The sequence below is a fragment of the Aspergillus affinis genome, assembly GCF_023601865.1.
Source record: "Aspergillus affinis strain CMG 70 chromosome Unknown NODE_51_length_216796_cov_86_014955, whole genome shotgun sequence".
Lineage (NCBI taxonomy): Eukaryota > Fungi > Ascomycota > Eurotiomycetes > Eurotiales > Aspergillaceae > Aspergillus > Aspergillus affinis.
In genome coordinates, this window is record NW_026515832.1 from 152,247 (window position 1) to 176,093 (window position 23,847).

The following is a 23,847-nucleotide window of genomic DNA, read 5'->3' on the forward strand; positions in this document are numbered from 1 at the left end:
GGAAGCGTAGATTCCTTTCGGTAGACAGGTATCTTGATGGGGCTCACCAAAAAGGTCAAAATCATGACTATATGTCGCTCTACAGTGTAGGTTTTCTACAGTCTTCGGGGTTACGAGATGTATCTATACGGTCTTAAATTGAACATTTACACCAAGCGCTGTACTTGACACTTCCTGTTTTAAATTCTACGTAGGATATGCATGGTACAATTATCTATTTTGCATTTAAGAAGTCAGTATTGATTCCATTGGGAGCGGGGCTGCGCAGACCTACTCATATACCTAGCACTCCGTAGTACTCCGTAAGGGCGGATCGATAACGAACGCGCGGAAGTTCGCGTGGGACCGCGACCACGCGACAAGGCCTCCCTCCGCCCACTTGCGGTCTCATTAGCCCAACCGACAACAAAGGCAACCAACTGTTTGAGCATGCTATAGCCTGGGTGCTACTGAAGCCCTGCTCTAACGTTTCTTTGCCAGTCTTTCTTTTTGCTCTCTTCTAGCTCCACCTTGCGTGACTATGAATAACTTTAATCGCCTGTTCTAGTCCTGTCGCGTTTTCTAAATGCCGTCTCTAAAGCGCCCTCAAGCGTCCCTACGGACCACAGACTCTGATGACGAGAGCGAATCGGGTGCCTCCTCTACCCATCATTACTCGGTATGCAATCGTTGCGACGGGCTTTCATTTTTTTTAACAACGAATTAACATTCAAGCAAAGCAAAAACGCATTCGGAGATCGAACTCCCTGGCCACAGATGACAACAGTGGGGCCAGTGCCGATGACGATGAAGGACTCGATACTGGCTTGATAAACGAGGCTCTTGGTGATGAGGAAGATGACCTGGAGCTACGTGCGACGCAGGTGATCCAGGAAAAGTACTCTTTTGCCAGTGATGAGCCAAATGTGCCTGCCGAACACGGCATCCTTGAGCGGGTGGAATGCTATAACTTCATGTGCCATGATCGCTTCTATGTCGAGCTAGGTCCGTTGATAAATTTTATCGTTGGAAAGAATGGCAGTGGAAAAAGTGCAGTCCTTACTGCTATCACACTCTGCCTCGGTGGAAAAGCATCCGCCACGAATCGGGGTCAGAGTTTGAAAAGCTTCATCAAAGAAGGAAAAGAGTATGTCAGTCCACTGGGATTTCATTTGGCCCGAATTCTAATGTCGAACCAAGGACGGCTACAATCGTTGTACGAATCAAGAACCAAGGCGATGGTGCTTATATGCCGGACGACTACGGGAAAGCGATCGTCGTAGAACGCCATTTTACGAAGAACGGCACCAGTGGCTTCAAGATAAAAGCTGAGAACGGACGCATAGTTTCCACGAAAAAAGCAGAGCTGGACTCCATTATTGACTTTTTCACTTTGCAATTCGACAATCCGATGAATGTGCTCTCACAGGACATGGCTCGTCAATTCCTTAGCTCATCAAGCCCTGCTGAGAAGTACAAGTTCTTCGTAAAGGGAGTTCAATTAGAACAACTTGACCAAGACTATCGACTGATCGAGGAGTCTGCGGATCAGATAGAAGAAAAGCTCAGGAACAGGGAGCAAGACATTGCGATCTTGAAAAACCGCAGGGATGTGGCAAAACAAAAGCTTGATATATCTGATCAGCATGAATCTCTCCGGAATCGGCTCCGGAATACCCGAAGTCAGATGGCTTGGGCGCAAGTTGAAGAGCAAGAACAGGTGAATTTTTTCTTCGCGAAAGTATCTGAGCCCCTTTCTAAATTTACGACAGATGAAAAGTTCCCTTGACGATGAACTCGATCGCTCCCGCGATAGGATAACAGTCGCCGAAACTGAATTGCAAGAGTTTGATGCAGCTATTCGGGCAGCTGAGAGTGAAATCGAAGCTGCCTCCGAGTATGCTCAGCAAGCCAAGCAGAGAGTCGACGATGCAGAGACGGAGAAGGAGGAAATCAAGTCCGGGTGGGAGACCAAACTGAGCGAACGACATGACCTTCAGGTGCTTCACATAATTAAATCTCTGTTACTGCATGTACTAACAGTTATACACAGGCTGAGCAACGTAAGATAAGAGAATATCTGAAGGCAGCAGAATCACGAATCAGTGAAACGCAACAGAAGATCAGCGATGAAAATCAGCGATTGGCCGAGCTTCATGGGGGAAGTTATACTTGGAAACAAGAACAATTAAAGGAGGTTCAAAACGAGGCTGCCCTGCTTCGAGAACAGCTTGAGGAGCACCAAAGCGAACATGGTCGCCTCGTTAAAGAACTTGAAGAAGCCAACAAGGCAGTTGATAGGGCATCTGCGCCAATCAACAAAGCCAAAGTAGACGTGGAGCAGGCTGAAGCTCGTTTGAAGAGTCTCAGCGAAGAAGGGGGGGTTAGAAACTCGGGGTTTCATGCAAAAATGCCCACTCTCCTCAAGGCAATTCACCAGGAACGAGCATTCAATAAACAGCCTGTTGGACCCATGGGGTACCATGTGAGTCTGTTGAAGCCCGAATGGTCATCGATACTCGAGAACTCTTTTGGCACAACCTTGAACAGTTTCGTTGTCACGTCGAAAAGAGACATGAATCTGCTTTCGAGGATCATGGAAAGGGTCAATTGCGTGTGTCCAATATTCATAGGGAGCGACGGGGCTCTTGATACATCGCAAAACGAGCCAGACCCTCACTTTGACACGGCCTTACGAATCCTCCAAATCGACAATGAATTAGTCCGCCGACAACTGATAATCAACCATGGTATAGACCAGATGCTATTGATTGAAAGACTGGAAGACGCATCTGCTGTTCTGTTCGATGGACAAAGGCCCAAGTATGTAAAGCGCTGTTATTGTATTGATCGAGCAGACAGACGGCGTGGCATTCATCTCTCTTACAGTAGCACTGGCGAGCCAAGTCAGGCCCCTGTATCGGCGTACAACGGAAACCCGCGGATGAAGTCTGACTTAGCTTCCCAGATCACAATTCAGCGCGACGTGGTGTCGGATCTGAGACGCAATCTAAATAATCTAGAGAACCAACTCCGCCTTGCTCGGTCACAATCGGAGAGTTGCAAGCAAGCTCGTACAAGACACGAAAGAACAACGGCTGACTTACGCGTTTCCATACAACAAAAAGAGGATCTTGTCGAAGAACTTTCAGCTGCACTTGAGAAAGAGTCGGCAGAAGATGGACATCTTGATGTGCTGCGGACCACTCTTGAAGAGGCCGAAGAAGAGAAACGTCTTAACTCGGGATCGTTACAGGACAGCGTCAGTGCTATGGAAACAATGATGAAGGAGTTAAAAGCAACAAAACAACAGCTCGCCGCGAAAGATGCCCAGATTGAGGCTTTAGCGGAACAACTCCGAGTTGCTCGGAGCGAGGAACTCCTAGGTACAGAAAAGCGCCGGGGCATCATCAGCGACAAGAATGTTGCCCTTGATCGAATTCAAGATTTGAAGCGAGAAAGCGAAAAAGTCGGTCGTGAACAAGAAGAGGCTGCTGCCCGCATCCTTGATTACAGTGAGAAAGCTAGTCTCGTTTCACCACGAGTAGTCATCCCCGAAGGTGAAACACCTTCCAGTTTGGACAGAAAGCTGGAGAAGCTTCATAACGATGAACAGCGCTACAATCAGCAGTAAGTTCTCCCCTATGAAGTATGCGTGTCGGCTTCTAAATAAAGCTCTAGGTTAGGAGCATCTCGTGATGAGATTGCCGCTGAAGCCGAGAGAACGGCCGCTGATCATGAGCGAGCATTGAGACAAGTACGAGAGTTCAAACTGCTTGCAGATGTAAGTTGACTTGAACATCCATTCCCCGTAGGGAGAAAAAAAGACAGGAACAGGGGAAGAGGAGGGGGTTGACCCTTTACCGCAAGACCGCGGTGCTAACGCAGAAGCTCTAAACAGGTTCTCAAAGCAACTCTCGAGTACCGTCAAAAGCGTTGGAAAATCTTCAGGTCACATATTTCGTCCCGCGCTAAAGCTCAATTCACATACCTTTTAAGTGAAAGGAGCTTCCGAGGCCGACTCTTAACCGACCATGAAAACAAACTACTTGATCTACAGGTTTGTTGCTTTTATTGCTCTCGATACCACCGTTGTTATGGTTAGCTAACGACGCATTATAGGTCGAGCCTGATATTACGAAAGACAGCACTGGTCGTGGTGCCAAAACTCTCTCCGGTGGTGAGAAATCGTTCTCCCAAGTTTGCCTACTCTTGGCACTTTGGGAGGCCATGGGATCTCCAATCCGCTGTTTAGATGAGTTGTAAGCCGGAAGAAAATCCCACAACAGACAACGCTAACCCGTCAATCTACAGTGATGTGTACATGGACCACATCAATAGAAAAATGGCCATTGACATGCTTGTAAGGGAAGCTCCTTATCCCGGACCCAAGGTGATTTGCTGAACGGATTTTCTACAGATGCTCGCTGCGAGGCGGTCAATTGGACGGCAATTTATTCTTATCACGCCAGGCTCAAGAGCTGAAATCAGCTTAGCACCTGACGTTCGAGTCAAAGAGTGAGTAAGCCCCGAGTAGACCGAGGACGTCATAGCTAAAAATATATTCTTTAGGTTGGCTGAACCCGAGCGAGGGCAGACCAGGTTGTCGTTTCGACCTTGATCAGGATGTTGGTGTTGTGTGGGCACCAGAAGATCTGCATCATCATGAATGACCAATCTAGAAATGAAATGTAGAAAAACTCCATCCAACCTACCTTAAGATATGTAGGTACTCCGTAGGAATGTACTGTGTACCGTACCGTACCCAGTTCCATGCATAAGTGCATAACTATGTATGTACTGTAGCCTTGTTCTGGTACTGTATGGTATATACATAACCCTACCGACCACATTACAATGAAAGAGAGGTCGGCAGAGAAAAATCGGGCGGTGGGAGCCTTGTTACCGCTTCCAGCGCAAGTAACGTTAATTAACTAGTTCCCTTCCGTTATTCATTTCCTCCCTTCAGTAATTGAGATCGAGCTTCTACCTCACTCTAATTCCCCTCCCCAAAAAGTCACCACTCTACAATCACCGCTTGACCAGAAACCACCACAATCTCCTCCATCCGCTTCTATCTCGATACCAACTTGAAAACCAGTACAAATATTATCTGCCTCACTTCCCGACAGATTCCTTTGCTTGACCTTCGAGGCCATTATTGATTGCCCATCGCAAAGACCTAACTTGCGTGCACGTGCAGCACGGTCGAGTCCACTTCCTTCTTTGTCTGCCTCTTCACATCTACGACTGTTCGTTTTGTTGGCAAACCCTGCTCACCAAGCCACCTATTCACCGCAATCTCGTTCATTATTCTTCACTTTCTCTGCGTTATACCTTGGAATCAACATCATCGAGACAGATAAAATACCTCTCTCAACTTTCGCCAATCTAAAGAATCGATCATCATGGCCGATGCTCTTGCCTCACAATTGAACAATACAAGCTTAGGGTATGTCATTCTCGGTGTTGTTTACCGGTGCGAAAATCTTCTAACATTGTTGCATTAGAGAAGCAAACTCGGAAGGGAAATGGAAAGAGCAAATCAAAGCCCCTGTTAAAGATGGAAGGCCGCAAACTGAGGTTTGATCCGCTCCGGACTTGATTGCTCTACCCCAGTCCAATTAACTGGGACTTAGGATGTCACTGCTACCAAAGGACTCGAATTCGAAGACTTTTATATCAAACGCGAGCTTATGATGGGCATTTTCGAGGCTGGCTTCGAAAAGCCTTCGCCAATTCAAGAAGAAACGATCCCGGTTGCCCTCACTGGCCGAGATATCCTGGCGCGAGCGAAGAATGGCACAGGAAAAACGGCAGCTTTCGTCATCCCTACCTTGGAGCGCATCAACCCTAAGAGCACAAAAACACAGGCCTTGATCCTAGTTCCGACAAGAGAGTTGGCACTTCAAACATCTCATGTTTGCAAAACTCTAGGAAAGCATGTGGGAATCAATGTCATGGTAACTACTGGAGGAACTGGCCTGATGGATGACATCATCAGATTGAATGATGCTGTCCATATTCTTGTTGGAACTCCGGGAAGAGTATTGGACCTGGCCAGCAAAGGGGTTGCCGATTTGTCGCAATGCCCTACCTTTGTCATGGATGAGGCCGACAAATTGTTGTCGCCTGAATTTACCCCCGTTATCGAGCAGCTCCTTTCCTTCCACCCCAAAGATCGTCAGGTCATGCTCTTCAGTGCCACATTCCCTTTGATTGTGAAGTCATTCAAGGTAAATCTTACATGTTATCCTCGTGCGCTTTGGTTGGCTGACGGTTGAAATCACAGGATAAACACATGCGCAATCCCTACGAAATCAACCTGATGGACGAACTCACTCTCCGCGGTATCACTCAGTACTATGCATTTGTTGAGGAGAAACAAAAAGTCCACTGTCTGAATACACTCTTCTCCAAGTTGCAAATCAACCAGTCGATCATTTTCTGCAACTCAACGAATCGAGTTGAACTACTTGCCAAAAAAATCACAGAGTTGGGTTATTCCTGTTTCTACTCACACGCCAGAATGCTCCAACAACACCGCAACCGGGTTTTCCACGACTTCCGAAACGGTGTCTGCCGCAACCTTGTCTGCTCTGACTTGCTGACCCGTGGTATTGATATCCAAGCTGTAAATGTCGTCATTAACTTTGACTTCCCTAAAAACGCCGAGACTTACCTTCACCGAATTGGTCGGTCCGGTCGTTTCGGGCACTTGGGTCTCGCGATTAATCTGATCAATTGGGATGACCGGTTCAATCTGTATAAGATTGAGCAAGAACTGGGGACTGAAATCCAGCCCATTCCGCAAAACATCGACAAGAAGCTCTATGTATACGACTCGCCGGACACCATTCCTCGCCCTATTGCAAATCCTACACCGGCAAACCAGGCAGCAAGCACAGCTTATAATCAGGGCCCTTCGGACCGTCGCCACAACCATCACTCCAATGGCAATCACTATCAATTTAGCCGAGGGCGAGGCTCATACCGAGGAGGTCGCGGGCAGGGTCAGCGCCGCAATGTGCAGAATGAAACAAATAAGCTCAATGCGCCTCACAGTCAGCAGCAGGGGGGTAAACCCCCGGCAACCCAGGTTTCTTAGAAAAGGAGAGCCACCGTGTGTGTCGAGCAAGCCTTGTTACACCTCTGACATGCTAGCTCATGTTCTGGCCCGCAAGACATTGTTCATCGATTCCTTCCAGCCCAACTTTTACTGGACTGAACAAACTCATATTCGCTTCCTCAAATCTTATTTTTGTTCCAGTGGCATGATAAATATGATGTGATCTGTATCATACTCCACTTGTTATATCTTCCATTCCGCCCTTCCTCTTGAAGTCGTTTATCTTACCCCTCCATTTGCTATTCAGTTTTTCCTCCCCTACCCCTCGGAGTCCATCTCGTTCTGGTCATTTTACAGCAACGTTTTCCATGAGGCTGCGTTATCGACCCTTCAGCTTTGTACATATGATGATTCATCACCGCATTCTGTGTTTGCCGGAGCACAATTGGCGTTTTTCATGACATTTCTGGCGTTTGGAAGTGGTGTTCGGGTGAAATCCATCGGCCAGTCGTCACTTTCTTCCACTCAGGTTTCGGAGTTTTTCGTCGTGCTCTGCTTCCTATGTTATATTGTTCTGGGTTGTTTCCAAGGTTCTTCACCGGAATGGCCAAGACCATGGGGATTCCCGAGCAATCTTCTACGTTCTTGTGCTTGTTTCAATGCTACTCACTGCTATCCTTTCGCGTCAGGCGCCTCTACACCTGGTTGTTTTGACTCTCCGCCTCTTCTCTCTATGTGCCTTCCCTTACTGTTGCTCGCCCCGTTCGGGTACTTTGGCAACCATAAAGGATTTCCCGGGTGTGCTTCGGATTCTTACAGCTTGTACGCTGATTACGCCTCGACCTGATCAGGGAAATTCTACACTTCAACCATTGGCGTTTAGTCTACTCCTGGAGTGTGACTGTCTGACTCTGCGCCTTGTCGTTTGTGCAATCTTTCTCCGCAACAAGATCATCGAACTTGATATTGGGATGAAGGGGCCAAGGGAGCCACCGTCGGGCGTGAGGACCCTCATTTGGGATCCAAGCAGGTCCGCGGGCAAAAGGCAGGAGAGGTCGACCGTCATTATTTTTTGAAGAGAAAAGAAAAAGAAAAAAGAAAAAAAGAAGAAACAACATGAAGAAAACCGGAAAAAGAAGGGGGATTTTCGAGTTGGTTCATATGCTGCCACTTCGGGACAGACGGTATTAGTAGACCCATACTAGTATTTAGGTAGCATCAAACCAATGCAATGGCAAATGAATCCCCCGAAGTGACGTTCTTGTTCTTATGAGCCCAGTAATTCAACGCACGAAACTATGGAGATGGAAAGCCCGCCGAGAGTTGCATGAGGTGTCTTTCTTGCCTTCCGTATCGAAGTCGGCCTGGCGCCCGCCGGACTTCGGGTGCGCCCCCTGCTCTTCCATCTCCGCGCCTGTCCTTGTCTTGCCCCGGCTTTGCATGCACAATGTCTGCTACAGAGAAAGATCAAAATCGCAAAGTATGTCAGCCTGGGGAGGTGCTCTCCCGAAATTATCTCTCTAAATTCAGCCTCTGACCTTCCAATTACGGTATACAGCCCAGCGCTCTGCGGTCTATCATCGCCGGCTCGAGTGCGGGTGCGGTAGAAATCGGTAAGAACCACTGGCGTCATTGTGGTTAACAAGCGAATGCTAAACACTCGTCTACAGCAATCACATATCCAGCAGAATGTACAGTCTTGACCAATCCGCGGTTATTTGGGCTTAACTAATAGACATATGCTGAAGTCGCAAAGACCCGGTCGCAACTCAATCGCAGACTACATGATTCCAAGAAATTACCATGGCCGCCGTTCGGCAAGCAGTGGTATGCCGGCTGCACCACATTGATCATAGGGAACTCTCTTAAGGCTGGCATTCGTGAGTTTTACCTAGCCCTGTCGTATATCGTCATACTCACGGCGTCATTTGTGCACAGGGTTTGTTGCTTTCGACAAGATCAAATCTCTCTTGCAAGATGAAAATGGCAAGATCTCCGGCCCAAGGACCGTGATTGCCGGGTTTGGGGCTGGATTTACCGAGTCTCTTTTGGCGGTGACACCGTTTGAGAGCATAAAGACTCAATTGTCCGTTACCATCACGAATAAGTCTCCTCTCGGCCCTGCCGACTTACATGGGCGAAGACGGCCGAAGAAGATCAAAGATAGTGCTGACAGTGGAATCAATACAGGATTGATGACCGGAAATCCGCAAACCCTCGTATGCGCGGTTTCTTACATGGCAGTAAGGTGATTTTTCAGGAGCGAGGCATTCGCGGCTTTTTCCAGGGATTTGTGCCTACAACGGCTAGGCAGGCAGCCAATTCGGCGACAAGGTTTTCAAGTTACACCATGTTGAAGCAGATGGCGGAGGGCTACGTTGCACCGGGTGAAAAGCTAGGAACCGCGAGTACCTTCGCCATTGGTGGCATTGCGGGCCTTATAACAGTGTTCGTCAACATTTACCCCTCCTCCGGCTGAGTTGAACAGGCCCCGTGCTGCCTGTGAATGCTAACGTTGTTTCTACAGCTATGTCACCCAACCCCTTGATACCGTTAAAACCAGGTTAGTGACTAAAACTTAAGGAGACTCTCGCGTTGCTAGGCACTGACCAGAATTAGGATGCAATCGCTCGAGGCGAGCAAGAACTACAAGAACAGCTTCGTCTGTGCGGCGAGAATTTTCAAGGATGAGGGGGTTTTCACACTGTGGTCGGGAGCCATGCCTCGACTAGCAAGGCTAATTTTGAGTGGAGGAATAGTGTTCACGATGTCTGTCCAGCCTAAGTCTAGTCTATGCTCTCGTTCTCTGGCTAACAGGTTCACTATACTAGGTATGAAAAGACGATGGAGGCGCTGGACACCGTCGACCCGGACAGGAAGTATATCTAACACTATTAGAGAGAAACAAAATATAGAGTCAGTTATACGCGCCGCGAACGATATTTTAAGACAGTCGCAACAATCCGTACATGACGTCCTCCCGACATCAGCAAAACACGCATCTTATTGTCGGGTAAAAGCATTAGAGTGTAGGAGAGTTGTTGGCACAGAGGCCCGGTGTCTCTATTTCTTCTTAGGGGCGTTCTTTGCTAACTCTTCAGCGGCCAAGGCTGATATCTCTTGGTCAGTAAGCCAGGCCCGTACACTATCCATAACAGTATCAAGTCCTTCGCCACCGTCCAAGATGCCATCCAAGTTATGAACGGTGATGCCACTGCGGTGATCCGTACAGCGATTCTGCCCATAGTTGTATGTGCGGATCTTATCACCACGGCCCATTCGGGCTACGCCCCCCAATATTCCTCTTCTCATCTCCATCATCTCTTGCTCCCTCGCCGTTTGCCTAGCTTCTGCCAACCTCGCTCGCAAAATTTGCCATGCTTTCTTACGGTTAGCATGTTGCGATCGGGATTCCTGCATTGAGACAGCAATTCCTGTCGGTATATGAGTCAAACGAATGGCTGATTCCGTCTTATTCACATGCTGTCCGCCGGCACCGCCAGCCCGCATTTTCTCGGCGCGCACTTCCTGGGGATCGACATAGTAATCACTATTTGGGTCCTCGATGTTGAGGGCGCTGTCCAAGCCGCTGCCTGTTTCTGGGAAACTAGGAAGAACCATCACGCTCACGGCACTGGTGTGAGTCCGCCCTTTGGTTTCGGTGGCAGGTACTCTCTGTACCCTATGAACCCCCGATTCAGTTCTCAGTACGTCATAAGCTCCATCCGTTTCGATTTCTATGACTGCTTCACTCAGCTTATCCTCTGCGGAACCCTCCCCTACTTCCAATTTCATGACGCTTGATCGAAAGCCACGATGCGAGCAAAAGGCAATGTACATTCTGAAGACTTCGAATGCGAAGAGGCCGGCCTCATCTCCGCCGGCGCCAGGACGAATCTCGAGAAGACATGGAAGAGTGGCGAAAGGATGCCGGGGAATAAGAGCCTGCTTCAGGTTATCGGATATGACTGACAAGGCCCTCTTACTGATTTCCAAGTCCTCGAGTGCTAGAGTCCTTAGCTCCGCGTCAGTTTTTGGGTCATCGAGCAGGGTTTGCAGCTCTGATATGGACTAGAATAAACGCCAACGTCAGAGGTTTGTGTCCAGCTGTGCTCCGTGCTTCCCCATATGCCTATAGAGCGCAAACGTACCTCGTTGGCATCATCCCATTCCTGTATAGACTTCGCAACCGGTGCTAGCTCGCCGGCTCGTCTCGCGGTTTTGGTATCAAAGGCTTCGGCCAGGTGCGTCGAGAGGGTGGAATGCTCTGTTGCCAGTGAGCGAGCCCGCGCAAAGAGTGCCGGGGAGAGGTTTGAGTCCGGGGCTATGAGCAAGAAACACTCGATCAGCTTGATTGGAGGTGTACAACGGTGGTGCGAAAGAATGTCATACTTGTGTTCAGACGTCGGCGCTGTAGCGGGGCCCACCGGGCTAAAGGGACTCGTCCAGAGCGCAGCAGACACCGAGAGCACACCCATGGGGTTCTCCACATGATCCCTGGTGCGCTCGAAGAAAACATCGTAGAACGATGTCCCGAGGAGAGGCAAGCAACAGGCGTGTCTGGGGGACTCCGGGGCGCAGGGCCGATCACGTGGCGGGTAGTTACGATACGGTAACGCCCGTACGGGACGGTAAAGGCCAGACTGCGTCCTTCGGGGCTTGCGACGGGGTTTCTATACTTCGGAGCCCTCCATCATAAACGGTCACCTTAGCCAAAGGCCATGTAAACACTTTGCCAGTTCTCTCCCCCTTCTCGCTCGTTTTCTCCTACTCACCAGTCGGTCTTCCGCCTTCAATCCGTTTCCTTAAGATATTTAATTGCTATGTTCGACCTCCCCTAAAACTTTCCTTAACGTCACAAATCTAGGGGACTTCGCTCATGATGCTTGTTTCTCTGACCACCTTTCTTGCCTTCTTGTCGGCTGTCCATGGCCTGACCCCTTCGCAAATCCCGCCAGACACCCCACTGTCATCATTGGTCGCTTCTGCGAAGACTAATCTCGCCAGTGGCTCGCCCCGTGAGGCTTTGCTATACTTCGACGTAGCGGTCTCAAGGGATCCCACTAACTACATTACCATCTTCCAGCGGGGTGCCGCGTACTTATCACTGGGGAAAAGCTCGCAGGCCCTCGGCGATTTTGACCGTGTTCTACAATTGAAGCCAGACTTCGAAAGCGCTCTCCTACAACGCGCCCGTCTTCGGGCCAACTCTGCTGACTGGACCGGTGCCCTGGCTGATCTGGAGCAGGCCGGCAAGCAATCTTCTCCGGACTATCAAGAACTGCAGGATGCGCGGGATGCGGCACTTCAGGCGCACCAGGCAGAGGATAATGGCGACTGGGACACCTGCGTCAATCAAGCAAATGTGGCCGTTCTGAAGGCGAGCGGCTCTCTTGGGTTGCGACAAACCCGGGCGCACTGTCGGTTTGAGAAGGGTGAGATAGAAGAAGGGATTAGCGATCTTGCCCACGTATTGCTAATTTCACCCGGCTTGGTTGAGCCGCACCTACAAATATCCTCGATGCTGTTCTATTCCCTTGGAGACAGCGAGCGGGGGATCGCACAGATTCGAAAATGCCTTCATTCCGACCCCGATTCAAAACCATGCAACCGCCTCTACCGAAACGAAAAAAGCCTACTCAAACGACTACAAAAGCTACAGGATGCGCTAAATTCGCGCAAATTCAACAATGCCATCAATCTGCTTGTCGGTGTAGAGGACGAAAGTGGCTTGCTTGGGGATGTGAAGGAGGACGTGGCACTTGGGAGGGAGAGCGGACATATCCATCGCACGGCTCCCGATAATCTCTATTCGTCATTGGTAGAACATACCTGTGATGCGTACCGCGAGGTTTGTGGCCTTCCCGAGCACACACATGGCAACAGCACCAGCTAACATGCAAACTCAGGCACACTTGTTCAAGCGGGCAACCCCGTACTGCTCCGAGGCGCTTGAGTCCAACCCAAATTCGCTGCCAGCACTATTGTTCCGCAGTCAGGTCGCTATTGATGAAGAGCGTTTTGAGGACGCCATACGCATGTTAACCACCGCCAAGGAGCACCACGCTGGTTCCAAGGATGTCCAACAGATGTTGCAGCAGGCCCAAGTCTTGCTAAAACGCTCGAAACAAAAGGATTACTATAAGGTCCTGACTGTCAGCCGGGACGCCGATGAGCGCACAATCAAGCGAGCCTATCGTCAGCTAACCAAGCAACACCATCCTGATAAGGCTATCTCTCAGGGTGTCACAAAGGAGGAAGCTGAAAAGAAGATGGCCTCTATCAACGAGGCGTACGAGGTTCTATCCGACCCCGAATTGAGGGCGCGCTACGACAGCGGCAATGACCCAAATGACCCCGAATCTCAAAGGGGCCATGGGTTCCAAGGGAATCCTTTCGGCTCGGGCGGCGGGCAGCAATTCTTCTTTCAGCAAGGTGGGCCACAGTTCAAGTTCTCGGGTCAGGGATTCAATTTTCCAGGCGGCTTCCCATTTCGCTAGTACATATAAATGACTTGTTGGCAAGAGGCTGGGTGGGATGTTCGTGTACACTTCTACCCTTGGCTAGTGTGTTCTTACTTTTACCTTACGCAACGATCATAGTTTGCCGATGGATACAGTGTCAAGCAGAAAGCTATGATTCACGGGCTGCCTAAGATAATTTGATTAACTGTACTTTCGTTCATTCTCCTTTCTTGCCTTTCGCGTATATTCAATTCAATCAAAGGAAGACAGATCGGGATGTCATGTCCGGGGGCGGTCGGTCAATGGCACGTAGCTAACGGGGAACACCTTTTCCTTGTGAACCGACCCATCGGCCTTTTTGTCCACTACCCAGATATACTGGCCTCCACTTGACCCGAGATTGCCGAGATGACCTCCCTCATTCTCCGTGTCTACGGGGATGAACATCCGTCCCGGGGCACGGAGCTGCTCGACCAGTACGGGGTGGAGAGTCGCCGCCGCGGCGCCGACGTGAATAGCATCGTATGGGGCGTTTTCTTTCCATCCCAGGCGACCATCGGCGGCGACAAATCTGACCACCCCGGTATCGAGAAGCTCTCGACCTTGGTCGGACTTGCGCATATTATTAGCAGCCAGATCCACCAATTCTGGTATATGTTCTAGGCCAACGACCTGGCCATTGGTGCCATCCTGGGATGAAGGCCCCGCCACCAGATTGGCGAGGACACGTGTTAGGTATCCGGAGCCAGAACCTATGTCTAGGACGCGCGAACCCGGTTTGAGATAATCAATGAGGTGCTCGCAAGCGTGGCCATGCATGTGGGGAGCTGAGATCGTGGCGCCATGGCCTATGGGCTGCGGTGAGTCCGAATAGGGCCTCGAGGGCGCGTAGTGGGCTCGATCGACCTAGTTTCGAGAGATCAGAAACTCGGCTGATTGACAATTGACGGTATCCGGTGTGTGGTCTGCTGGTTTCGGGGAGGGCCTTCTTACTCCCATCATCGCCTTCTTCACTCTTTCATTCTTGATTAGTCCCGTCTTGGAGAGATTCTCAATCAACTCCGTATTGGTTGAGCCAGAGCAATACCAAGCCATTGATATGAATTTCCTTACGGCTCCGAGGAGTTTCGGTGTTGTCCTGAGCCTCTTGGGCATACGACGGCGACTTGCGTTGTTGGGGTGCGTGTGTGGATTACTGTGGGATGGATATAGTGTGAGTTACGTCAACAAGTATATGTGTAGTGACAGGTCAAACAAACGACATGATCTGATGCTTGGAGGTGATGAGCTCGTGTGACGACATGTCAGTTAGTCCTGTGTCACGTGGTCAGTTTGAGGGGAAGGTGGTGTTGAATCATTTAGACACTACACGAGTCTACATGCTCCGTACCTGATTATATATATATGCATATAGACCTTTGACTTGCAGACTAGAGGGAAGCCGCATAGAGATATTTGTATTCAAACCCAAGTCACCCCCAACTTCATAGCTTCCTGTAAGCACGAAGCAGATGCGAGAATATCACGTATAGCATACTAAGTACTATCTATACTCGACCTTTCCCCTCATGGCGCCGCGATAACGCGGATCTGACGTCATGACGCAGAAAAGCCCGACCGGTCGCTGACTCATCCTTCACGCACTTCCCTCGGAGCGAACAATCGTTAAGGGAAAAACAAGAAGGCACCCAAAAGTCTAGGTAGAGGACTGCCGGCCTCTCTTCCTTCTACCCTCCCCGAGTCATTGACTGATCACCGAACGAAACCTGCTCCTAGGCCATGATTCTCATTGTGGCTTACTCCGATTTACAATGGATTGTCCCAGCGTGGACCCAAACACCCGATCTGAAGTGGATTTGATGATCCTGGACTACATAGTATGCACCGCTATAAGTCGCTTGCTAAACACTAGAGAGGTGGAAAGCGTCACTTGGTCGCAAGATATCATCGACAGTATGCTCCAGAACAGGTCCCTTGCACGGAACATTTTGCCGGTGGATCACACTAACCGCCCAAGCTGGCACAGCCTTTTTATTGACTTTCCAAGACACCGAATCAATCCCCGATGATCTCCGCACCAAACTCCAGGTTTTTGATTTCATGTGCAACTTCCTTCGCTATGCCTGGCCCACAGCCCAGTCGCCCTCTTCTGTGGAGGCACGTTCTTTTGCTGGACATTGGCAAGTCTGCCCGAAACGGGACGATGACCGTGGCAGACCAGCCGCCCTCCCTGAAATCGTAACTCAATTTACACTACTTTGCAACGACGCACATACCCAAATATTTGGTGAAAAGCAAAGACGAATAGCGGCGCGGCTAATCATGCAGGCTGCTCTCGAAGTAACAACAGTGCAGGAGAGGAGGGCATCGGAGAATTTCGATCAAGAACTTTACAAAGAGGTCGATAACCTGATTACGACACTGATAAGACAAGTGGATATCGACATGACAAATTACTGGTCACCGCCGATGGGAATCACGCTGGCTGTCCAGGTAGAATCGTCCTCCCGAGAAATGCCCCTGCTGAACCTTCAGGATGCGATGGTTGATTTTTTGTCTAACCTGATGGAAGGATTGGAGGCCCCGGTACTCGTCCAACTCGAGCGAGGCCAACTCCAGGGACTGAGTCGCACTGAAACGAAACAGCTAAAGGAAAAAGTGGGATTTAGATGATATATGGTCCGGTGTAGCACATGCACACTATCGATTGAAGTTCTTTGGGGTGACACAAAGCAGGTGTATATGGTTTTTCATTTCCCTTCTATCTCGCCCCCTCTCCACATTGCCTTTATCGACAGGCTGATAATGTACATGACGATCTGAAATGGTCCAGAATAGAACAGAGGTTCGTTAATATTTGTAGACACATACCATATGGACCGAACAGGCTTTAGTTATTGCATTTAGCCGAGCAACATGCGACGAGGGTCCTCGATATACTCCTTGATCTGTAATTAAAGAAATCAGTACAAAGACCTCCCAAAACATTGAAGTGCGGGATTTCACAAACCTTAACAAGGAACGTAACCGCCTCCCGGCCATCCAGAAGACGATGGTCATAAGTGAGAGCAAGGTACATCATCTGGCTGTGGTGTTAGTGGTAAGCTAAGTACGAGGGGCCGAAACAACATACGGGGCGAATTTCAATTTTGCCGTTGACCACGACGGGCTTGTCTTTGATCGCATGCAGTCCAAGAACGGCTATAGAAAAGAAGGAGAGGAAGTGTCAGTCTGCAAAGTCCCTAGAAACCATGCGACGGGGCTGCCATACCTGTCTGGGGCAGATTGATAATCGGCGTGCCCATCAGGGAACCGAAAACGCCGCCCTATATAAGGTTAGTGCGAGTTCAGTCAAACAACCAAGCTGTCACGAGCAGGTATACTTACATTGCTGATAGTGAAAGAACCACCGGCCATATCTTCAATGGTAAGCTTGTTATCGCGGGCCTGTGGAAGTTCGGTCATCAGCGCGGTCCCCAGAATGGCCTAACACCTTTACAGACCTTTTTGCCGAGATCCGCAATGGCCTTCTCAATGCCAACAAGATCCATAGTCTCGGCGTTCCGGACCACAGGAGTGACAAGACCCTTTTCGGTAGCGACAGCCACACTGATGTCCACGTAGTCGCGGTACACAATAGTATCACCCCCGTTAGGACCCTCAATGGATGCATTAACAGCAGGCACATCTTTCATGGCCAAAACACAGGCACGGGAGAAGGCGCTCATAAAACCAAGCTTAACGCCAGTTTTCTTGAGGATATCATCCTTGTATAGTTTCCGGAAGTCCATAAGAGACGACATGTCGACCTCGTTGAAAGTAGTAAGCGAGGCAGCAGTGTTCTGAGACTGCTTCAAGCGCTCAGCGATGCGCAACCTCATTCTGTTCATCTTGACCTGCAGAGTGAATTGCGAGTCAGCATGCATGCAAAATGCCCACTGCTAAAGGGCCGAGGGGAAGACGCACCCGCCGTTCCTCACGACCGCTAGGGCTGGACTTGGCTGCCTCAGAAGACGGAGGCTGAGAGGCTTCGGACGCCGGCTTCTTGTTGCTCTCAGATGCAGGAGCTGCCGGCTTTTCCGACGAAGGTTTCGTCGATTTCGTCTCCTGTGCTGGCTCGGCTGGTGCCTTGGGCTTTTCAGCGGCAGGTTCTTTCTTTTCCTGGGAAGATCCGTCCTTTTTCGCTTCAGGGGCGCCACCCAGTTCCAGCTTTGCAAGTTCCTGTCCAACAGTCACAGTATCTTCCTCATTCACTAGGAGTTCTTTGATCGTGCCCGAATCAGGTGCGTTGACGGAAACATCGATCTGTTGCGTGTGAGCAAGTGCTACTCCCAATGTCGCCATGCCACAAAATCGGAACTGGCTCCATGCACGGATTGCTTACCTTGTCCGTCTCAATAGTCGCTATCTCTTCATCACGTTCGACATAATCGCCAACCTCTTAAAGAGAAGTAAATACATGGCTCATCGATAGAATAGGGAAAGAGGAGTGTTTGGGGTTATTTATGGCCATACGTTTCGAGAATTGTTTCAATGTGCCCTCCGTGATGGATTCGGCCATCTGAGGAACCTTGACAACGGAGTCCGCTGCTCTGCAGTTAGCTAGCTATATTTCGCAAAGAGAAAGGCGATGTCTTACCATAAGTTCGGACCTGGTGACGTCCAAAGAATCCGAGATCAAACCGGGGAGCTCTGGAGCGTGTTAGCTCAAGTGCACTGTTTTGCCTTCTCCATAGCCTTCTCATAATCGCCCCTCCTTGCGGAAAAAATGTCGCAAAAGTAAAGGATAGTCTTACCCCGAGACGGGAACTTGCAGTGGGCTGGTGGAGGATCCGTTGGAACGGCTGAGATGTCTGCGGAGCGCAGGCGAACTGAGATTCCTGCGGCCAACAGTACTTAGATGGCGAGAGCCATTGGCGACCCGAGGGATTGCCCTGAGGCGCTGTTCGGACAAACGGGGAAGTGGTAATCGAGAAGGCATGATGACCAGGTTTCGCTAAATCAATGCGCAAAGAAACGGAGGTCGAGAGCAACCCAGCTGGTGTTGGATATTAGGTGGCAGGTGAGCTTGGAGGAAAATCAAAACTCTGCCGTTGTAACAGGGCAGCGGAATGAACGAAGCAGAAGAGGAAGGATGACAAGACTTGGAGCTCCCACCCGGCCCGAAACTACCGGAATTTCCCTGCACGCCTGGAGTCCTGCACCCGGCGAATGACGGCCGGAGTATTGTTATTACGTTATTCAAGTGGACCGGAAACACCGCCCGGGCAATTCCTCGCCCGGCAAAGAGAAGAGACTCCCCTAAGCACCACCGCAATTGAGCGATAACCAGTCGGCGGCAGGATTGGTAATATCTGTCTATCCAGCTACCTGACTACCGGGAAGAAACCAACTGTCGTCAAAAATCCTCCACTCGGCTTCACCCCGTTCATCATGTCTACCAGCGCTGTCACGTACGTTGACTATGAAATCAATGGCAAATCCGCGATGAACAAGGGACTAATTATTATCACTACGGTTGTTACTTGCGCAGCTCTCTCTATCGTCGGTCGTTAAAGCTTGCGCTTGACTGGGCTGTTCACAGGCAGCTGTGGCGCGGACAGGCAGTATATATTCGGTCACTCTTCGAGGCAAACAAGGATGTGCGCGATCCTCGCCAGCAAAAGGTGAGCTTAAACTCCTCGATGGCCAAACGCTTTCCGCGCAACCTTGCTAATCGCTGCATTTTCTCCTAGGTACTCCTGCGTGAGACTGAGAAACTGCTAGAGAACTGGAAGCACCCTGATCCCTACAGAGCGCCTACTGCCCCTGGTGGTATGTTCTCGAACTTTTCCAAAGCCATGATCTCGGACCGGGCACTGATTATCTTTCCAGGCAATAAATATGAGCGGAACCTCCCTACACGCATACTGCCTTGTACGTCAAGTGTCCAACCATCTGCAAAGTTTGAACTAACACCGGCATAAGATGCCTCGGGCAGCCATTAATCCTGGACGCAAACCAATCCCGTTGTGCAATATCTAGTTTACAAATGAAATCGAAGTGAATTGATTGATTTCGTCACCAAGGGGTCAGGTTGGACTGAACCGTAGTATAAGAAATTGCATCCTCCATAATCGCGGGCGAAACCGAGGCTGAAATGCATGTGGTTAAAACAATTTACGAAGCCTTTTTACAATTTTATACAATGGACATGCCAGTTTTGAAACACATAATCTTATCATTCCGTAGATGACAGCCATACGTGACTATCTCCTAGGGTCTCGATCCGTAAGTAGTGCCGGTATCATTCCATGTCCGTAGACATAATGTACAACCATAAAAATTAGAACAGAAACGCAGAGCCATAAAGGTGCCCAGTCCAGAACCCCGTTATCACATCAATGAAAACCAAACCGCGCCGAAAGACAAATCCCAAACATGAAAAGAAAACAGCTCACAGCTCCTGGCTAGCACCACCCTTGCCGGCCTTGGGGGTCTTCTTGGGCAGAAGGTCTGAAAAAGCGGGGTTAGCATCGCTGTCTCCGGTCCCCCCCGGGGGGGAGGGGGTTGGTGATAAGGTCGGAACTTACTCTGGTGGATGTTGGGCAGAACACCACCCTGTGCAATGGTGACGTGACCGAGAAGCTTGTTCAGTTCTTCATCGTTGCGGATGGCGAGCTGCAGATGACGGGGAATGATACGAGTCTTCTTGTTGTCACGAGCGGCGTTACCGGCCAACTCCAGGATTTCAGCAGCAAGGTACTCAAGCACAGCGGCAAGGTAGACAGGGGCACCTAAACGCGATCAGATTGCAGTCCACGGTCAATCGGGAACGCAAGAACTTACCAGCACCAACACGCTGGGCGTAGTTGCCCTTGCGGAGAAGACGGTGGACACGTCCGACGGGGAACGCGAGACCGGCCTTAGATGAACGCCTGTGCAGATGGATCGGTTAGATAAAGGCACCATAGATCATCAAAGAGGGGTGAGGGGGACTGTACGATTGCGCGTTCTTGCTGCCGCTGGCCTTGCCTCCAGATTTGCCTCCAGTCATTTTTGCGGTGGGTGGGGATGAAAAGGGTTGGTGATGGGATGAGAGAGCGATGGTAAACGCGTTGGACGAAGAGAGGCAGATGGTAATGGTTAGGATAGGGTGTCGAAGATAAATGGCCAGCGCGAGGGAGCAAAGGACATTTATAACGACGCGACGAGGGTGACGTTGGGCTGGCTAGACGCTCTTCAGATCACCCTCTCGCTTAGCGGGGCTGGCCAATCACCAGATAGATCAGGATCCGGCGCTCCCACCGCTTGGCAGCGCGGTCGCTACTTTGATTCCCAGCCTTCGCGGTATGCGGGTCACCCACATCAGGCTAGACCTACCTCCCCGTCCCGGCCGTACCGTTACATACCGTAACCTTGGCGTGATCCTACCCGATTTTCTATGGCTGCCGACGCGTCCCGCCCCTCTTAATCATACAGATCATACGCGACTCTTACCGTATTGAAATTCCGCTTCTTTTGTGCACCTCAGGATCAACTGGGCTTTGGCACGCCGGTATAAGTAGCGCGTCTCCCTCGTCACCGCGTTTCCAACTTTCTTATCCTCCTGTCCATTCCATCTCCATCATCCCCCATCTACGCTCGACGTTAACCGTTTCTTTCACCACTCTCACCTTCAAACACTTTCAATCAACCTCATCCACACCAAACCACAAAAATGCCTCCCAAAGCCGCTGAGAAGAAGCCCAGCACCGGTGGCAAGGCCCCCGCTGGCGGCAAGGCCCCCGCTGAGAAGAAGGAAGCCGGCAAGAAGACCGCCGCCGCTGCCTCTGGCGAGAAGAAGAAGCGTGGAAAGACCAGAAAGGAGACTTACTCCTCTTACATCTACAAGGGTAAGTCTTGGTTTGCGGATCATTCAGTGTCAGTTACATGAGACTAACGAAATATGCTTTGCAGTGCTCAAGCAGGTTCACCCCGACACTGGTATCTCCACTCGTGCTATGTCCATCTTGAACTCCTTCGTCAACGGTTGGTTTTTCTCTCCTAGTACCTCATTTGGCAGTGCACTAATGAATTCCCCAGATATCTTCGAGCGTGTGGCGACCGAGGCCTCGAAGCTGGCTGCTTACAACAAGAAATCCACCATCTCGTCAAGGGAGATCCAGACCTCGTATGTTCTTTCCTGTTGTCGCGATGAACGGGCCCCGTGCTAACAATCTCAGTGTGAGGCTCATTCTGCCCGGTGAACTGGCCAAGCACGCCGTCTCGGAGGGTACGAAGGCCGTGACGAAGTACTCTTCTTCTGCCAAATAAGTTATCGCTGGGGTTGCTTCTTTTTCTTTTTCTTTTGTTTTGTGCGCAGGATTGTTTCTTTTTATTGCCTCTTATCAACCGTGGTTTTGAGGTTGGTGGGTCACAGGGTGTTCGTGGGATTTTCTAATGTGTCATGGGATGGCTTTTATTTTATTTTCCCTTTGGGCCAAATGTTTTTTATGGTTTTATTCGAGACGTGAACGCGGTGTAACATAACACGGTTCTCTGGGGTTGTTTTTCATGGCTGCGGCCGGCCTCTTAGGAATTCGAAATCACTTTCAAATATCATGGTCCCTTGTGCAGGTATGAATTTCATGTTGCTAACCAGTCCAGGGTCATCGGAGAGTTACTATATTTATGCTATTTGGTCCATTCTGTTCCTGGTGTCTATTCAGCCTCGTCGAGAGATTCCACTTCATCGAGCGCTTCTTGTCTTCCCTGACAAATATCAGGTTTCGTTCCTTCGAGAACGCGGACAATCGACTTCCCTTGCACCGACGCGACGCGACCCTTCAGGTCTTGCCAGTCCTCCTCATTCTGAACCAGGAGGCCTATGAGCATACTTGGGTCCATGTCCGTGATGTGAATCCGTCGCAGTCTACGGCTGTGGTACGTATCGGTTTCTTCACTCGAATAGGGCACGTGTATCTCGTGGTGAGGAACAGCCGGGCGGGTGCTGTGGGGATCAAGGTAAAAGAAGTTTGAGCCCTGGACGCCGACGAAATAATGGGATGCTGCTGGGCGTCCGCTATGCACAATACATACGTCAGCATTTCGTCCGTGTGCTTCAGTTGAAGTATGGCACATCGATACATACCCTGCGATACCTACTGATTGGGGTAGTTGCAGTGAAGCCTTGAGGGCATCCCAATAGACTGGTGTGATGTGATCTATTCCGAGTCTCGTTCCTACGAGTATCAGCGTCGGTTGAAAAGCACCCGAAGCATCTCGAGCTACTTTGAAGAGGCTGTCTTCATGAATATCAGAGCTTTCGTTGCTGACGTAGACCTTCAGTTTTACATCTTCACATCGATCGGATAGAAACCTGGTTTGCTTCTTAGTCCTCCGACTCAAATGCTGTTGGGGCCGGGAGAAGGCATACTCGATGCATTTGGCGGTTGCCGAAGGCCCAAACCATTGCCCGGGGTATTTGCCGCAAGATTGAGCCCCGTGTTCGACAAACCGGTGTATCGACAAGGGGGCATCTGGATGATCGGCAAATAGCCTCAACAATTGAACCTCTTCATCAGTTCCTTTTCCTCGGCGCCAGTCTGGCACGCTATCAGTACAGTAAACATTTGTGTGTTGTTGGCCACATACCGCGTCCCAGAAGCAAGATCGATAGAGTATTGGCCAGGAGGCTCTGACCTGATCTGATCATGCAACCCCATCCTGTGTCGCAAGTAAACCCCTCCGGTTCCATCAGCTGGCTTCTTAGGCGTACGGACAGTGTCATTCCAGGTCTAGCATCGGGACTGTTAATTTTGGGTATGGGGGTGAAATTCGATCGATAGGTCATCCAAATTCTCGACTCAAAGTCCTGTAGAAACCCCTCGGGCCAGCCATGGGCTGTGTCTTGATAGGACGACTTCGACTGGTTTGGCCTGTCCAGGGCTATTCATTCCACGTATGTCAGTGACCCATCTTGCCGGCTGCAGTAGAACGTGTGGATGTTGCTATCCAGACTTACTGGACTTCGGCTGTTGCAAGGCGCTTTCCTGGCCAGGAGAGTATGCTGTCCCTAGGCACCAGATCACGGCATCTGGGTCCTCGTCGTTCCTAGGCTCGGGGTCCCATAGATACTGGACGATACGCTTACCACATCGCCCTATGTCGACATTATTCATATTCACGTTTATCGCAGGTACGATGCGCTGCCTGAGTGAGGTATCTTCCTGGCTACGGCGTGATAACCTTCGGGCGGTGGAAATGGTGTACTCCGCAGTGACTAGAAATATATATTATCTCGTCAGGGTGGCGTTGTACTGAAACAAAGCGACCACAAGAGAAAGCACCAAGGGCAAGAGAAGCGCTGGAATC

At 50.2% G+C, this 23,847-nt stretch overlaps 12 protein-coding genes across 12 annotated transcripts; 7 read left to right on the forward strand and 5 right to left on the reverse strand.

Moving 5' to 3' along the window:
* Positions 1 to 565: 565 nt before the first annotated feature.
* Positions 566 to 4,600, forward strand: KD926_008214 (DNA repair protein SMC6; the record flags this gene model as incomplete). Its single annotated transcript, XM_053100914.1, has 11 exons — positions 566 to 658; positions 720 to 1,126; positions 1,180 to 1,699; positions 1,752 to 1,979; positions 2,033 to 3,609; positions 3,661 to 3,763; positions 3,881 to 4,039; positions 4,102 to 4,241; positions 4,294 to 4,342; positions 4,400 to 4,497; positions 4,552 to 4,600. The coding sequence occupies 11 exons, from the start codon at positions 566 to 568 to the stop codon at positions 4,598 to 4,600; spliced, it is 3,423 nt and encodes a 1,140-aa protein (XP_052955490.1).
* Positions 4,601 to 5,387: 787 nt separating this feature from the next.
* dhh1 (DExD/H-box ATP-dependent RNA helicase DHH1) lies at positions 5,388 to 7,087 on the forward strand (the record flags this gene model as incomplete). Its single annotated transcript, XM_053100915.1, has 4 exons — positions 5,388 to 5,431; positions 5,490 to 5,562; positions 5,619 to 6,215; positions 6,272 to 7,087. 4 exons carry the CDS (start codon positions 5,388 to 5,390, stop codon positions 7,085 to 7,087), a joined length of 1,530 nt encoding a protein of 509 aa, XP_052955491.1.
* Positions 7,088 to 8,495: 1,408 nt separating this feature from the next.
* Positions 8,496 to 9,937, forward strand: KD926_008216 (putative mitochondrial tricarboxylate transporter (Ctp); the record flags this gene model as incomplete). The annotated part of the gene is made up of 9 exons (XM_053100916.1): positions 8,496 to 8,528; positions 8,607 to 8,661; positions 8,719 to 8,739; positions 8,797 to 8,928; positions 8,987 to 9,134; positions 9,239 to 9,496; positions 9,576 to 9,611; positions 9,668 to 9,817; positions 9,880 to 9,937. 9 exons carry the CDS (start codon positions 8,496 to 8,498, stop codon positions 9,935 to 9,937), a joined length of 891 nt encoding a protein of 296 aa, XP_052955492.1.
* A 174-nt stretch (positions 9,938 to 10,111) lies between these two features.
* KD926_008217 (putative mitochondrial translation release factor (RF-1)) lies at positions 10,112 to 11,526 on the reverse strand (the record flags this gene model as incomplete). Its single annotated transcript, XM_053100918.1, has 2 exons — positions 10,112 to 11,119; positions 11,200 to 11,526. 2 exons carry the CDS (start codon positions 11,524 to 11,526, stop codon positions 10,112 to 10,114), a joined length of 1,335 nt encoding a protein of 444 aa, XP_052955493.1.
* A 404-nt stretch (positions 11,527 to 11,930) lies between these two features.
* KD926_008218 (DnaJ and TPR domain protein) lies at positions 11,931 to 13,548 on the forward strand (the record flags this gene model as incomplete). The annotated part of the gene is made up of 2 exons (XM_053100919.1): positions 11,931 to 12,899; positions 12,958 to 13,548. 2 exons carry the CDS (start codon positions 11,931 to 11,933, stop codon positions 13,546 to 13,548), a joined length of 1,560 nt encoding a protein of 519 aa, XP_052955494.1.
* Positions 13,549 to 13,791: 243 nt separating this feature from the next.
* KD926_008219 (protein-L-isoaspartate O-methyltransferase) lies at positions 13,792 to 14,667 on the reverse strand (the record flags this gene model as incomplete). Its single annotated transcript, XM_053100920.1, has 2 exons — positions 13,792 to 14,418; positions 14,506 to 14,667. 2 exons carry the CDS (start codon positions 14,665 to 14,667, stop codon positions 13,792 to 13,794), a joined length of 789 nt encoding a protein of 262 aa, XP_052955495.1.
* Positions 14,668 to 15,323: 656 nt separating this feature from the next.
* KD926_008220 (uncharacterized protein) lies at positions 15,324 to 16,185 on the forward strand (the record flags this gene model as incomplete). The annotated part of the gene is made up of 2 exons (XM_053100921.1): positions 15,324 to 15,465; positions 15,530 to 16,185. The coding sequence occupies 2 exons, from the start codon at positions 15,324 to 15,326 to the stop codon at positions 16,183 to 16,185; spliced, it is 798 nt and encodes a 265-aa protein (XP_052955496.1).
* A 230-nt stretch (positions 16,186 to 16,415) lies between these two features.
* KD926_008221 (putative dihydrolipoamide succinyltransferase) lies at positions 16,416 to 18,493 on the reverse strand (the record flags this gene model as incomplete). Its single annotated transcript, XM_053100922.1, has 11 exons — positions 16,416 to 16,460; positions 16,523 to 16,594; positions 16,646 to 16,713; positions 16,784 to 16,838; positions 16,900 to 16,959; positions 17,016 to 17,408; positions 17,479 to 17,817; positions 17,897 to 17,952; positions 18,028 to 18,099; positions 18,152 to 18,204; positions 18,309 to 18,493. 11 exons carry the CDS (start codon positions 18,491 to 18,493, stop codon positions 16,416 to 16,418), a joined length of 1,398 nt encoding a protein of 465 aa, XP_052955497.1.
* Positions 18,494 to 18,945: 452 nt separating this feature from the next.
* KD926_008222 (NADH dehydrogenase [ubiquinone] 1 beta subcomplex subunit 9) lies at positions 18,946 to 19,499 on the forward strand (the record flags this gene model as incomplete). Its single annotated transcript, XM_053100923.1, has 4 exons — positions 18,946 to 18,965; positions 19,097 to 19,178; positions 19,248 to 19,428; positions 19,480 to 19,499. The coding sequence occupies 4 exons, from the start codon at positions 18,946 to 18,948 to the stop codon at positions 19,497 to 19,499; spliced, it is 303 nt and encodes a 100-aa protein (XP_052955498.1).
* A 449-nt stretch (positions 19,500 to 19,948) lies between these two features.
* On the reverse strand, positions 19,949 to 20,548 carry KD926_008223 (histone H2A; the record flags this gene model as incomplete). Its single annotated transcript, XM_053100924.1, has 4 exons — positions 19,949 to 20,007; positions 20,085 to 20,288; positions 20,341 to 20,429; positions 20,496 to 20,548. 4 exons carry the CDS (start codon positions 20,546 to 20,548, stop codon positions 19,949 to 19,951), a joined length of 405 nt encoding a protein of 134 aa, XP_052955499.1.
* Positions 20,549 to 21,211: 663 nt separating this feature from the next.
* KD926_008224 (histone H2B family protein) lies at positions 21,212 to 21,807 on the forward strand (the record flags this gene model as incomplete). The annotated part of the gene is made up of 4 exons (XM_053100925.1): positions 21,212 to 21,386; positions 21,451 to 21,522; positions 21,577 to 21,664; positions 21,717 to 21,807. The coding sequence occupies 4 exons, from the start codon at positions 21,212 to 21,214 to the stop codon at positions 21,805 to 21,807; spliced, it is 426 nt and encodes a 141-aa protein (XP_052955500.1).
* A 387-nt stretch (positions 21,808 to 22,194) lies between these two features.
* On the reverse strand, positions 22,195 to 23,654 carry KD926_008225 (cysteine protease ATG4; the record flags this gene model as incomplete). Its single annotated transcript, XM_053100926.1, has 4 exons — positions 22,195 to 22,555; positions 22,625 to 23,078; positions 23,128 to 23,421; positions 23,498 to 23,654. 4 exons carry the CDS (start codon positions 23,652 to 23,654, stop codon positions 22,195 to 22,197), a joined length of 1,266 nt encoding a protein of 421 aa, XP_052955501.1.
* Positions 23,655 to 23,847: the final 193 nt, after the last annotated feature.